The sequence below is a fragment of the Paramisgurnus dabryanus genome, chromosome 1, assembly GCF_030506205.2.
Source record: "Paramisgurnus dabryanus chromosome 1, PD_genome_1.1, whole genome shotgun sequence".
NCBI lineage: Eukaryota > Metazoa > Chordata > Actinopteri > Cypriniformes > Cobitidae > Paramisgurnus > Paramisgurnus dabryanus.
In genome coordinates this window covers 21,640,795-21,655,366 of record NC_133337.1, presented here as the reverse complement: position 1 = coordinate 21,655,366, position 14,572 = coordinate 21,640,795, and the positions used below count along the sequence as shown (strand labels likewise).

Genomic DNA, 14,572 nt, shown 5'->3' with positions numbered 1-14,572 from the left:
TGCACCGCAAGCGCATCATGACCGTGCCACTCCCTATTTGTGCACACAAAGTACACGGTTACAAAAATACGACAGAGTGAATAAAGTACATGTGTACTTTTCTGATGATGGAATTTGTGTTGCGCACTGTACACTGACCAAGTTAATGGTTAAAGAGCACCTATTTCATAGCTAAAAAACAACGTTAGTTTGTGTTTTTGGTATAATACAATGTGTTTGTGTGGTTTATGGTTAAAACACATTATTTTCCACAAAACTTACATTTTTGTAGCTTCAGATTTCACTCTCTTCCTCTGATTTCAGCCAGAAATGTGACGCTCCTTACCATGTTTGAAAGATTCGCTCACAATGCAATACTAACAGGAGTTAACTTACAGGCCAAAGCGGGAGGAATTATGATAATGTCGGTCTTCTCTACATCACCAATCCCAGGAATTAAACTGTTGCCTACAATCTAGGGATGTGCATCGATGCATCGCTCTCCCATTAAAAAGACCTGTCTAAAATCGATTCTGAATCGTAAGGCTCCGATTCAGTGTTTCATGCACAGCTTGTGCATGTACTACGGCTCCGTGATCAGTAGGAAGTCTTTATCAATCTAAAATCACTACAAGTTTGACTCGTTTATAACGTGCATTTAACAAAAGCAACACTCGTCAAACACAATCATTTAAAATATTCTTTATTATCATGAAAATACCTGAAACAATCTGAAGAACAGCGATATAAATATTCCTTTAGACATTTCCTGGAATAGTGTTTGGTATACTACTTCTTCTGTGGCACAAATGGTGATTCTAAGCGAGAGCGCCCCCTGGCTTTTGGATGTGGCTGCATTTCACCGTAATTCATTCAAATTCATTCATTGAGAAAACGCGCATTTGCCCGATTAATTGTCACAACCCTACTACAATCTGTGTGTTTGTTGTAATCCAATAAAAGAGATTCACGTTGGAGATGTTAACTCGCGTCACCATTTACTTTTGGGTTTGTACCTTTTGAATATCGATAACATATATATTAATACTGTATACGCCTACACACCAAAGGAAATGTAAAATATTGAATCAGATCATTGGTGCTCTATACTTGGACCTTTACAGTAGTTTGTGTTAATTTTAGCATTTACCAACAATTTTTTTTTAGCAAAAGATAATGCACAATGAATGAACATGAATAATTGTATATTGACGTTGGCTAACATTAACAAAGATTAATAAATGGTGAAAAACTATATTGTACTAAAAGCCAGTTTGAGAGAGGCAACCATGCTAAGCATTTGCATTTCTGCATTGAGTGTGTTTTTGGTTTAAAAGTGTTTAGTTGGAAAAGCTCGGAAAAGCATGTGGCTGCCGTTCAAAGATTATGCCAACCTTTGAAAATGTCCCTTTTCAGATTTCTATAAACCTTTATCAAGCCTTACATTGTTTGTTTAAATAGCCTTCACGTCTCCATCCTGCTTTATACATTGGCTTCAAAGCTTTGCTTCTAAAGATGAATCATCTTTCATCAGCAGTTCTATTTACACAAACAGATGCTCGACCAGAGGCCATATCTACATTCACATCACCCACAGACGTGGATATTAGCCTGAAATCCTTTGCGGATTTGGAGAACCTGTGTTTATCTCATTAACCAGCGCTTCTGAAAGACAGCTGGTGCTACAGGAAGAACCGGCATTCGCTGTCTCTTGCAAATTTCCCTGTGATCTATCATGCACCTAGAGCCGAATCCTGAGCTCTTTCCCTGCTGAGACACCAGTGTGAATAAAGACCTTTAAAATACCTCTTTCTATGCAAGTTGCCATGCCGGCTTTAAACCACTCAATATAAACCACCTCAACAAGCAAGAGCTTTCGGGTGGCCTTTAGGAACAGCTTGACAAAAAATGAAATGCATGCTTGATGTCTCCGAGTTAATAAATAGAGTCCGGTGCTAAAGAAAGGTGAAATCCTGCCTTATGATAAGGTGAAATATGCCTTACTTTGAAAACTGTGCTGTACACCATCTACTACAGAATCTTGCACACCTTTCTTATTTATTGCCGTTGTTATTATGTGTCAGACGTATCATCTTTTTATAAATACACCATAATGGGAAGCCCCATGAGGCTTTGCAGCAGCTGCAATAAAGCATTGGTCTGTTAAAGGAACAGCGCACCCCAAAATGAAAATTTTGTCATCTGATGTTATTTTAAAATGCTTCACACAACACTAAAAAAATTTCAGCTGAATAACTTGAAAAACAAAAACGCAAAGACTGTTTGACTCAATCAAGGACAAAAAAACTACTTATGAACTTGACAGCCTTGGCCATTGGAACATGCAACATCATTTCAACATGCGATATCTTTATCTGTACCATAGATGTACTCATTGCCTTATTGATTTGTAGTCATTGGAATAACCGAGGCTGTATGATTATCCAATAATACTATTCAAACAAAACAATATAGTACAGGTCATAGTTGCTGCATTTCCCTTTTAAGCTCCCTAGTATAGTTCGTTCAATGCCTTCAATCAAGAATAAGCAACCGATTTACATTTATCGACAAGAAAGAGTCAACTTAAACAGTTTTGTGAAGGATCAATGGAACCAGACAAAACAAATCAATAGATTTAAGGTCCAACGTAGCCTTTAAAGGGCTACACCTCTGCGTGCACAAGTGTCTGTCCCTGCGGGTTAGAAATTGTCTTGTAGTTGCCTCGCAGAAACATGAATATCAATAAAGGTCAAGCTATTTTGGTATGTACTTTTATGAACCGGTTAGAAAAACAGCTAGTGGTTGAAGTGCAAATTTGAATCGTTTTGTGGTTTTATGCCACCTAATAAAAAAATGTAAGTCCTAAAGCAGAGATATTTAAAGGTGCATTATGTAAATTTTTAAAGATTTCTCTTGACAGAAATGCAATATACTGTTATATACACAACAACTATATTATTAGTGGTGTATAAAGACCTTACATTATGAACTGTATAGTTTTTATTACCTTAGAATGAGCCGTTTTTATCTACGTTTTATCATATTTTTATTAAAATGCAAATCTCCTCCTCTCCTCGAAACAATCTCTCTTTACTTCTGGTCATATGGTTTGGCAGGTGGGCAGAGTCCGGGAAAAGATCGCAGTGAATTAGCAAATAGCAACACGAAACTTTTTATATTTCAAAAATTGTTTCACTCAGAGGTCACCACGGGGAAAATAAGACAATCGCTATTTTCATTTTATGGCGACTTTAAAACCACCCAGCATTGGTTGGGTTTATCCCATTTTGATCAACACTGGGTTGAAAGTAACCCAGCATTTTTTAAAGTGTTCTTTTTAGAACCTTTGACTGGTTCTTCTGTGGCATCGCTGTGAAAAAGACATTTTCTAGCACCTGTTATCAAAGTGTATGCATTGCACTTCATTTGAATCTAGGATTTCAAATAGAAGTGTACATGCACTATATTCCTAATCATGGGAAACAATGCATCACATGCACAGTGGATTAAAAATAAGATTGTTATTATGACAGCTGCCTTAATTCTGCAGGTCAAATTATTTCCTCTGAAACTTTAAAGCTTCATTATACTTTTGCTTTTGAATATCGAAACAACCTTCCTGTTAGGCTCAAATTATTGGTTAAATACTGACTGGTTGAAAATTGGTTGAAAAAACTACGTTGTTCCATCTCTCTCAATCCTGTCTCATCAGCTCACCTCTGGTTTCTCAAGGGAGCTCATTTTTTCTCTCCACACACAGAGTGTTCGGTTGGCTTTCATTAACTCACATCTGTTTTGTCTTATTGGAAACTACACACACAGGTGTATTGCACCTGACTCATTTTTTCTCTGCTAAGCATTGGAAAAATCCTGCCCACGGGCCGGAACGATGTGCTTCCTGTAACCATGGAGCTGTGTCTGATGAGAGATAAAGAGAGATGAAGAAAGAGTAGGGAAAAGGACTTCATGCTCTCATTTGAAACACTTTTCTCTTCTCTTGAACTTTCACAAAGTACAAAATGGTGACTAAAAATCTTTTCTTTTGTAGATAATAGTTTATCTGACACTTTTGTGGCACTTTCACTACAATGCAGGGCATAGAAGCATTTTTATCTGCCACTTTGGCATACATATGAACGAGGAATGAAATAGAACCAGAAAGTCTTTAGCTGTATAATAGTAGTAGGTTATCTGCCACTTTTCTGGCACCTTCATAAATGAGGTAGAATGTAGGGCCAGAAAGGTTTTCTCTTTTTGTCTGACACATAAATATGATCAATTTCTCTATCCAGAAATGTCTAATAGTTTTTAAAATACTGTAGATCCCACAGGACACAACAGTACACCATATTTGTGGAGAGTTTTCTCTGTCTTTCCATGGTGTCTTGCTGGTGCCGACAGCAATGTTGGATTAGCTTTAACATTTCTCATTTGCAAATTCATTCTTACATAATTTTAAATCAAAGCAATAATCAAAAACAGCTTGGTTGTTTCGATGCAAATGCTGGGTTGTCTCGACCCAAATCCTGGGTTGTTTTGACGCAAATGCTGGGTTGTTTCTGGGTTGTTGGGTTGTTTCGACGTGAACACTGGGTTGTTTTGACCCAAATCCTGGGTTGTTTCATCGCAAATTCTGGGTTGTTTCGACGCAAACACTGGGTTGTTTCGACGCAAACACTGGGTTGTTTCGACTCAAACCCTGGGTTGTTTGGACGCAAATGCTGGGTTGTTTCTGGGTTGTTGGGTTGTTTTGTTGCAAACACTGTGTTGTTTCGACGCAAACGCTGGGTAGTTTCGACGCAAACGTTGGGTTGTTTCGACACGAATGCTGGGTTGTTTTGCCACGAACGTTGGGTTGTTTCTACATGAATGCTGGGTTGTTTCGACACGAACACTGGGTTGTTTCGCCGCGAACGTTAGGTTGTTTCGCCGAGAACGCTGGGTTGTTTTGCCGCAAACACTGGGTTGTTTCAATGCAAATGCTGGGTTTTTTCAACGCAAATGCTGGGATGTTTGCGACACAAATGCTAGGTTGTTTTGACGCAAATGCTGGGTTGTTTCAACGCAAATGCTGGTATGTATCGACGCAAATGCTGGGTTGTTTCAACGCAAATGCTGGTATGTATCGACGCAAATGCTGGGTTGTTTCAACGCAAATGCTGGGTTGTTTCAACGCAAATGCTGGGTTGTTCCAACCTGATCTCATGAATTTCCGTGGCGTAGTCACAGAATTTTTTGCTCATTTTTCCGTGGCATTCTCACGGATCTCCACATATTTCCGTGGCCCTGCCATGGACTTTCTTTTCCGTGGCATTCTCACGGATTGGTTACTCAACTGTTTTGTCCTATTTTCTTACCATTGTCGCTTCGGTTTAGGGTTAGATTTACATAAAATGACATCCCTACCCAAACCCAACTCTAACCCCAACACCAGGCAACAATTGATTAAAGTTTAGAAAATATAAAAGAATACATCATAAAAAATATTATAAACCAATACTTAAAGTGACATACTAACGCAAACACCAAATCTAACCCTAAACCGAAGCGACAATGGTTTGAAAATAGGAAAAAGCAGTTGAGTAACCAATCCGTGAGAATGCCACGGAAAAGAAAGTCCGTAGCAGGGCCACGGAAATATGCGGAGATCCGTGAGAATGCCACGGAAAATGAGCAAAAAATTCTGTGACTATCCCACGGAACTTTGTGAGATCATGTTGGTTGTTCCAACGCAAATACTGGGTTGTTTCAATGCAAATGCTGTTTTGTTTGACAGAAATGCTGGGTTGTTTCAATGAAAATGCTGGGTTGTTTCAACGAAAATGCTGATATGTTTCGATGCAAATGCTGGGTTGTTTCGATGCAAATGCTGGGTTGATGCAGGATTGTTTCAATTAAATAACAGGTGACAGTTGGGGTACATATTTCAACCATTTTTTTTTTGACAGTGCATAAGGTTTTTATAAACCTCTTTTGGCAGTGTCTTTTATTCTTTATTGCATGGCTAAGTAAAGTTGACGACACAATTAAATAGTCACTGATAGTTGAGGTCTTTAAGTGATCCATGTCCTTCTGCTTTCATTGCTAAATTTGCTCCTGCCACTGCAAATGCTGTAAATTAAATGGATGCCATGACGTGAGGGTGTCTTCACACACATCTTTACGGTATGCAGAAACAGATTGCGCCATATGATTGCTGCAATTGCAAGCGGGAGCACGCTTCGGCAAAACTTTGGGCCTGATGGATGCTGGGACTGTGAATTAATGTCTTGCTGAAAGTTTTATTACATTAATGCGCTGTTCTCGTGGTGAATACGTACTATGATGCTACAAAGACAAAAAGTGATTAATAATTCATCTGTTGCATCATCTGACGCCTAGCTCGATACAATGATTCTTGCATGCCGTATAAAGCCTGTCTCTACAGATGTTTTGACACATTTTATCAGATAGAGTTACGGGTGTATCAGTCTCAGACAGTACAAGCTGTCTGAAGCACATTACTGTATGCACAAATAAAGCTGATGTTTTCTCAAAATCACAAGCTGCGATCTGACTGGCTAGCCAACACATTTTGGCATTGCATAACACAATTTTTTTGTAAATGCTTGACTGCTACACAGTAAACAACAAAAAATAACTCAGATATTCAGAACCAAATTAATCTTGCACACTGTTTCGAAATATACAACCGTACAGTCTGCAAATTCATCCCACTAATGACGAAGAGCACAGATGTGGTGTCATACAAAAAAGGTAGCATATAATCATCCTTGTAATAATAAATTAAAACAGCATAATTAACATAATCTCTCTCATTTTTTCTGCCTGTGCTACACAGCGCCCACACACACACACCTACACTGGAAAAAGCACTTCCACTAGGATGATGCTAGAACTCACTTAGGCAATATTGTGCACAGTGAGATAAACTCTTTCTAGCTATTTAATAGTGGTTTACAAATTCAAGCATTGAAGTTGATTATAGGGACATTCTTAAGCCACAAGGATGTCGCCCTGAATCTGCATTTAAAATCAATGTGCCTGAGGTCAACTTCACTTAGTTGTCCCATTCACATATACAGTCTTTATGAGTAATTTACTGGTAAATGTTGCAGTTAACAGATCATATGTCACCAGTAAGAGAGGTTATACGATTTAGAGCCCTGCACGGGCCAAAAACTCCAGCCCTAACCTGGCCCTGGCCCGTGGTGTTCAAGCCCTACCCGACCCCAGCCCAACTCTCTCTGACTCTCTCTGATGCACGCCTGTCTCTGCTACACACACAAACACACACATGCCACACGCTACTAAGAGGTAAACTTTTACATTATATTATTGAGTTTTGGATGTTTTGAATTTATCATGCAGCTCCATCACAAAAAGTTATAAAAAAAAATAAAATCTTTAATGAAAAATCTATTATCAACAATATAACCGGCATTACAATATCAAGATGAATAATTGTCATTTATGATTTTTGTCATAATCGTGCATCCCTACAGCCACAATTCGCTGTTATCTCTGCCCGACAGGTACATGCTGAGATAAGACCAGTGACGCAAACCTATCACTTACATCAAGCTCGGATAATGCTTTGATTCCATACCATAATTGATCTTTGACCTATATCCTAATATGTGACCCGGTCTGTAAAATAAAGTCTCATAATTTAATTAGCAATTTAGCTAGCCATAAATATAATAAAAAGTGTGTTTATTGTATAAAAAAAAGTATTTAATAAAAAGTACTTAATTTTAATTTATAACACTGAAATGAATGATTTCAAATACTGAAATGAATGTTTTTATTGAATAAGCTTTTTTATTTTGCACAAAAAATACTAGAAGTTGGCTTCTTAAACCTTGATTTTAATCTTTGACATGGCTTTGCTCAGTCAGTATTATAGATGTCAAGGTTTACAGTTTGTAAGATGATTATGTTGAAAGCTGATGGTAATGACTTGAGTTGGATTTTTACAGACACGGTCATATATATTTTCAATCTGAAAACTTTCTTACCCTAATGTGTTAATTCTAGCAGCAAAAAGTCTCCCTGTACTTTAGTTTTCCGTTCCAAACAGAAAGACACAAATCTGAATAAATAAATGTCAAAACATACAGAAAAAAAATATTTTTTCTTCTTATTCTAGGTTTTTTTTATTATCTGAATGAATTATTACTTTTAAGGATCACAAAGGCACTTACCAAAATGTCTATGCCCTTTATCAAATAAAAATATGCAGTACCTTAATATGGTAATCTATAAAAAGCATTGAAAGTACTGTACCATAACAGTAGGTCATACAATGTGTGCCTTTTTCCATTAAAAACCATATGATAGATGTTATTCTTTTTTTTTTTTTTGCTTTTTGTCCACATTCTTAAATTTCTAACATGCTTTTTCACACTGAAATCTGCTGAATTTGCCATAAAGACAATCAAGATTTTCCATAAATGACTAATTTCATTCTGTTATTCACATATTAGTTATTGTACAGCTCTAGTAAAAACTAGAATATGATTAATAACTGTTTTATGGCACTTTTTCCCTTCTGCTTTCATTGTGTAGAGCTGTAAGTACAACATTTTTTAAGGGTTCCAATGAAGATTAAAATCAAACGGCTTTAAACTGACATGATAGTAAATAATCACAGTGTTAATTTTTTGAAAAAACATTTCTTAGTCAAATCCAACACCGGGCTGTCTTACAGAGAAAACATCAAGGCTGGTTATAAATCATGTGACCCACCTCTCTTATGGCTGTGCAAAACTCGCTCTGTAGGACCTTCTTCAGGGACTGCAGCTTGTGACCTGGGACGTCACCTGACTCCTGTAATTTTTCCAGCAACTCAATCGCCCTGGCAACATCTGGGAGACAAAGGAAGCACAGATGTGTTGGGATAAATGAGAGATCCAGTGATTGAATGGTTACGTTAGCAGCAAAGGGCAGGAAAAGGTTTTGGAGCTGCAGCGAATCGATTGGCAGGATAACAGAAATAGACTCGCTGAAGGGCAGAAAGACTGGCGAAACCAATCAAAGCTTTTTTTACATGGAGCAAAAAAAACAATCCACAGCCGGTCCCTCTCCATTCAGCTCAGAGACCTTCATTGGGGTCAGTTGTGACATGTTAAAAATGACACAGTTATAAAACCGATGAAGATGATGAACATAGAGATACTCTTAAGTCTGACACAGAATTCAGCGTCTGTAAATACTTTATTATTTTACCACTTAGACAAAAGTACATAGTCTAGTCTAGATGTAGTTTTACACATTCCTCTTACTGAGGATCCCATTATAAATAGCTGAAGTTCTGGTCACATTTCTCTACCACTTTTTTTGTATGCAAAAGCAAACATGTGGCTAATTGTGCTCGTACATCTTTGTGAAAAATGACACCTCTTACACGTAATGTGCAAATGTTCAGTGTGAAAAATGAGTAAGATACTACTAAACCCTGTTTAACAACCAGACAGTGTCGTAGACCTTTTCATATTTAACAATAGAACACTGATGCTCATACATGGACAGAAGAGCAAAATGGGCCATACCTTGACAGAAACGAATAAAACCAAACCCTATGAGACAGGGGAAGCAGACACCAAAGCTACTGTATTACAGCCTGAAGGCTCATGGGAAAACAACAGAGGAAAGAATCTCAGCAAAATCTCAGGTCACTATGACAAATCAAGAAGAGGGCTGCAACCTTTTGCTTGCATCTTCAAATGCAAATGTTTTTTTTCTCGTTATTTTGTCACATTGCACTGAATTTCTGTACTCCCCTGAAAGAAATGATGCATCCAGATTCAAACTCTTCTGTTGGAAAAGCAGATATGATTTGATTAACGGTCTGACAGCTAGATATAAACAAAGCTGTGTCCTGGGACGTCCCACTTGGCTACAGCGCAGAGCTGTCCGTGAAATGTTTCTATAACATTGATCACTCTTGTTGCCATCAAACGTCAGTTAAAATTGATGACCGCTGCTCTAGCTGAAACATTTAACACGGGTAATAAAAAAACTGGCCCCAAGCTGATTTCCGACCTCTCAAATTGCAAAAATTGATGACTTGGCTGAGTAAGACGCAAGAAACCGATTGAAACAGCAGGAAAGTGGTTTTATGGTGGTGTATTCTTTGTGAAACATGGCTCATATATAAAATAAATATCTGAATTGTGCAGCAGACCATGTAAAATATAGAAAAAATGCTTCCTGTAAGCTCTGGTACAATATCCTACACTCAGAATGTAGCTTAAGGAAGCACGGATACAAATAAAATGTATACTTGGTAAGCGACTGTACAGTAAGTCACTTTGATAAAAACATTAATATTTATATCACTTTGACTACCATCTTGAAGTTTTGTTTTTAAGCTTGTTTCAAAGCATTATGACTTCATCTGTGTCGTATATTTGCAATGTTGCCATAGAATTTGGCTGATAAGTCGGTGCCAGTAGCCTCATGGTTAATGCGCCGACATATAGTGCCAGCTTAACGCTCTACTCAACGTCAAATATAATGCCTCAATAAATGCATGAAAGCCCTTAAAATATACCTAAAAATGAAAAAAAATTGACAAATAAAACTGCGAATTATCACGTAGGCAACCTGTTTAGACATTTACTATTTCCAATGTACTGTTAGTCATACTCCCATCCCTCCTATTTTTTTTTAAATGTCAGAAGATGACCACAGATGATCTTTTACCTTTTTGTTTTTCAGTCATTGTTTCTTCTGACTCATTATCCTATTTTGTCTATTTATTATGATATTTCTCATTCTATTTTCACTCCAAGTTATTTTCAACATGGAGAACATTTCAGAAAGACATGTTTTAAAGGGGACATTTCACAAGACTTTTTAAGATGTCAAATAAACTTTGGTGTCCCCAGAGTACGTATGTGAAGTTTTAGCTCAAAATACAATATAGATTATTTATTATAGCATGTTAAATATTAACATTAAATATAATATGCAGATTAAGGGGCTGTATTATCCCCTTCTGACATCACAAGAGGGGCCAAATTTAAATGAGACATTTTTTCACATGCTTGAAGAGAATGGTTTACCAAAACTAAGTTACTGGGTTGATCTTTTTCACATTTTCTAGGTTGATAGAAGCACTGGGGACCCAGTTATAGCACTTAAACATGTAAAAAGTCAGATATCATATACTATGATTTAAGGGTTTGATTTAAATGATCAGATAAACTTGCCATATTTAATCTAATACCTTTGTTCCTACATCTGCTTGTCTATTGGTCCTGGAATATTATAGGTCAATGGAGAAATACAAATACCTGAATGTGGTGATGTTTAGGGTCACAGCGTGTCCTAGCTAGATGCAACGCAATATGATTCCAGCAATGGTCAATTTGTCTGTCCATACCGAACGTGACAAAGGGGCATAGTGCGACACAGTCAATCACAAAATAGCCAACCAGAACAGTTTTGCTCTATTTGCATATTTCGACTTTTTTGCTCTCTCGTACTGTAGCTGAGGAGTGCACACACACATGTACACAGACACATTCCTCTGTTTTTATGGCTTTCCTTTTGCAACTCAATGGATTTGTTATTAATTTCTGCTTTTAAACATCTATAATTAGTCTCTTCTTATCCATGTTTGGAGCATAGAAAATAGAAACCGTTTCTAAAATAGAAATGTTGCAGCATGACGAATAGGAAAAAAACTCTGGTTAACACGGAAAAGATTGTGTCTAGTTAGAACACTGTGTTAGGGGTCATGCATTTGCTTGGAATATGAAGGGTTTGGGTTCATATTATATATGCACTATTTTAATAATTTTTTATTTCTCTTGTTTTTATTCTTATTTTTAACTGTTTTATACTTTTATTCCTGTTTTATTCTTTTTCACACATTTAAACAGTTTTTATTAAAATCACATTTATTTTATTTTAATTGATATTTTAAATTCATGTATCTTTGATTTTTGTTTTCTCATTTGTATGTAAAGCACTTTGAATGACCTCTGTGTATGAAATGTGCTATACAAATAAACTTGCCTTGCTTGCCTTCATATAATTTTTATTACTAATACCAAATTCATTATTTTAAATTTTTTTTTATATTTAAAATATAATACAATAAAATGTATATTCTTACTCATAAATTTACTTGTTTATACAGATTTGTTTGCATTTTGTTTGCTGTGTTTGCAGGGGAAATATTCTTGCTTTTACTCACACTCACATGTCATCACTATTAATGATAACTGCATTGACTATTTAGCCAAACCTTAAAAAAAACATATTTCTGCACTGGCAGTATGAACAATGATATGTGGGATTTTAAATAGAGGGCATGTGGTTGGAGGTGTGTAATACAGTGTTCCTGTAGCTCAATTGGTAGATCATTACGCTAACAGCACCAAGATATTAGGTTATATCCCACAATCTGATCAAATGTGTAGCTTGAATGCACTCTAAGTCGCTATGGATAACAGTGTCGGCCAAATGCATAAAATCTAAAACATACAGCGACTGAGTCTAACAGAAGTCGGCAATGCGACTGCGATTGCTTACAGCACTTTTACAGTACCACTGTGAAGAAAATCAAGTTGTTGTTTTTATGTCTATGTGGTGTTTTTAATATGCTTTAAGACAACCATGTGCAAATACATCATTCAACACCATTGCTGAGTATTTTATCCATAATAGTTGAGTTTTCCAAAGACATTTCATTCAAGTGATTTGAAAAATTGATTTGGTTTGCTACAGTACGTCACACCACATCATCACATTTGAACTCACGCATGCTGAACTGACGTGCAATGTGTAATAGTCTAACTAACTTGTTAACATCAGCGCTAAAAACAAATAGTGGTGCCAACGCGCATTTCGCATTGTGTATGTATTGTGAAACAGGACTTGGTGGTTATGCATCTGAAACTACAGAAATTAGCATATATTTATGTGTACAAAAGGTTGGAGGCGGGTATTAATTCGCATATTCATATCTATGGTCCAATCTGTGTGATTAAGTAGAGGTTGAGACTAATTCGCATATTCATAAATAAGGGAACTAAAGGGAACTAAATAAGGGAATTCAAGCTGTTTTAAAGCACATCCAAATTACTGTCACAGGAAAAACTTTTACATATGCTATTATGATGCTCAAAGATGAGTTTTAAGTAATAAAATTATCGACTGCAGGGAGACATAAGTATATTGAGCTTATATTCTGCAACCTTAGGGAAAAAAATAATGTCTAATGTCTTATTAACTGTCCAAAGATCAGTTACCATAATGTCATTTGGTGGGTAAAGTTACTTATAAAAATAAATGGAGTGGTTAATGCATTCAGAGATAGTTAACGACCATCTTTGAAAAAGCACAAGGCAACATTTTGGAGATAAACTTATCCATTAACAAAGTTATACAATAAAAAGGCTTCTAAAAGCATTTCATGCTCCCTCCTCACGTACCGCTATACAGATAGGATTAAATTTTCCATGGTGCCTTGGGTTTTCTTTTGGATTTCTGTGAACATGACCTACTGTAGACTCGGTTCATTAATACAGGTCTCATCCAAAATAAAACAATTTTGCACATGCCATAATTCAGCAAAGAACGGGGAACAGAGTGCTATTCCAAAGCATAACCCTGTGGTTTAAGATTTGCATTGTGATAGCTCAAGGCCCTGTGTAAATCTAGCTTGATCTACATGGGATCTGGTTCACAAACGGGTCATTTCATTGGCTGCTATACACACTATTGATTGGTACACAGAGACTACTATGGTAGCATTAGGACCTACAAATGCATTGGCTATAGAGTTAAAAAGTTGAACACATATGTGTCTTTTCCACAACTCAGAAACAAGCCAGATCAATTGCGTAATTTGACGCCTTCAGATATTCGGCCCACAAGGGGCTGCCTGCCCACATGGATCTATGAGTAAGACACTGGGGCAATAACAGCAAGGGGAGCGAGTATTCAGCCTTGTAATCTATCACAATGCACTCGGTGTATGTGACCTGGCTCTCCATTAAAACCACTGTAGCCTTCAGCAGCACAGCTAGTGATGGGATTACCATGACCTTCTTTTTGCACAAACATACTCTGGATTTAGACTACTAACAACAGCAACACTTAGAAAAGGGATGTGCACGACTAGCCGAATATTCGATCTGGAGTAAATATTCGGAAAAATTATGCTATGGAACAGGTTTTTATGCATCATTGCAGGGTTACGGCATATATATGATTTTTTTGTATGCATTTCTAACTTTTTTGGCCATTAAAGTAACACACACCAAAATCACTAGTATTAAAGGCACGATCTCTGAAAGCCAGTGTTGACATTTGAAATCACTTAAACAAGCACGCCTCTACCCCAATAGAATCTGGACCTTCTTTTGATAGACCCGCCCCACACATACGCAACCCACACTCTCAGAAATAAAGATATAAAAGTTGTCACTGGGACAGTACCCTTTCAAAAAGGTACACCTGTACCCAAAAAGTGCATATTAGTCATACATACTCCAAGTCATAAAGGTACATACTCCAAGATACATATTTGTACCTAAATGGTACATATTAGGACCTTTTTTAAAGGGTA

The 14,572-nt window shown here is 36.9% G+C and overlaps 1 protein-coding gene across 2 annotated transcripts in view; it reads right to left on the bottom strand.

Moving 5' to 3' along the window:
- lin7a (lin-7 homolog A (C. elegans)) overlaps positions 1-14,572 on the bottom strand; it is a 37,357-nt gene that overhangs the window by 16,793 nt on the left and 5,992 nt on the right. For both annotated transcript variants that reach the window (XM_065268553.2, XM_065268554.2), the window contains exon 2: positions 8,734-8,852. In XM_065268553.2, coding sequence (XP_065124625.1) covers positions 8,734-8,852 — 119 coding nt within the window. The remainder of the gene's footprint in view (positions 1-8,733; positions 8,853-14,572) is intronic.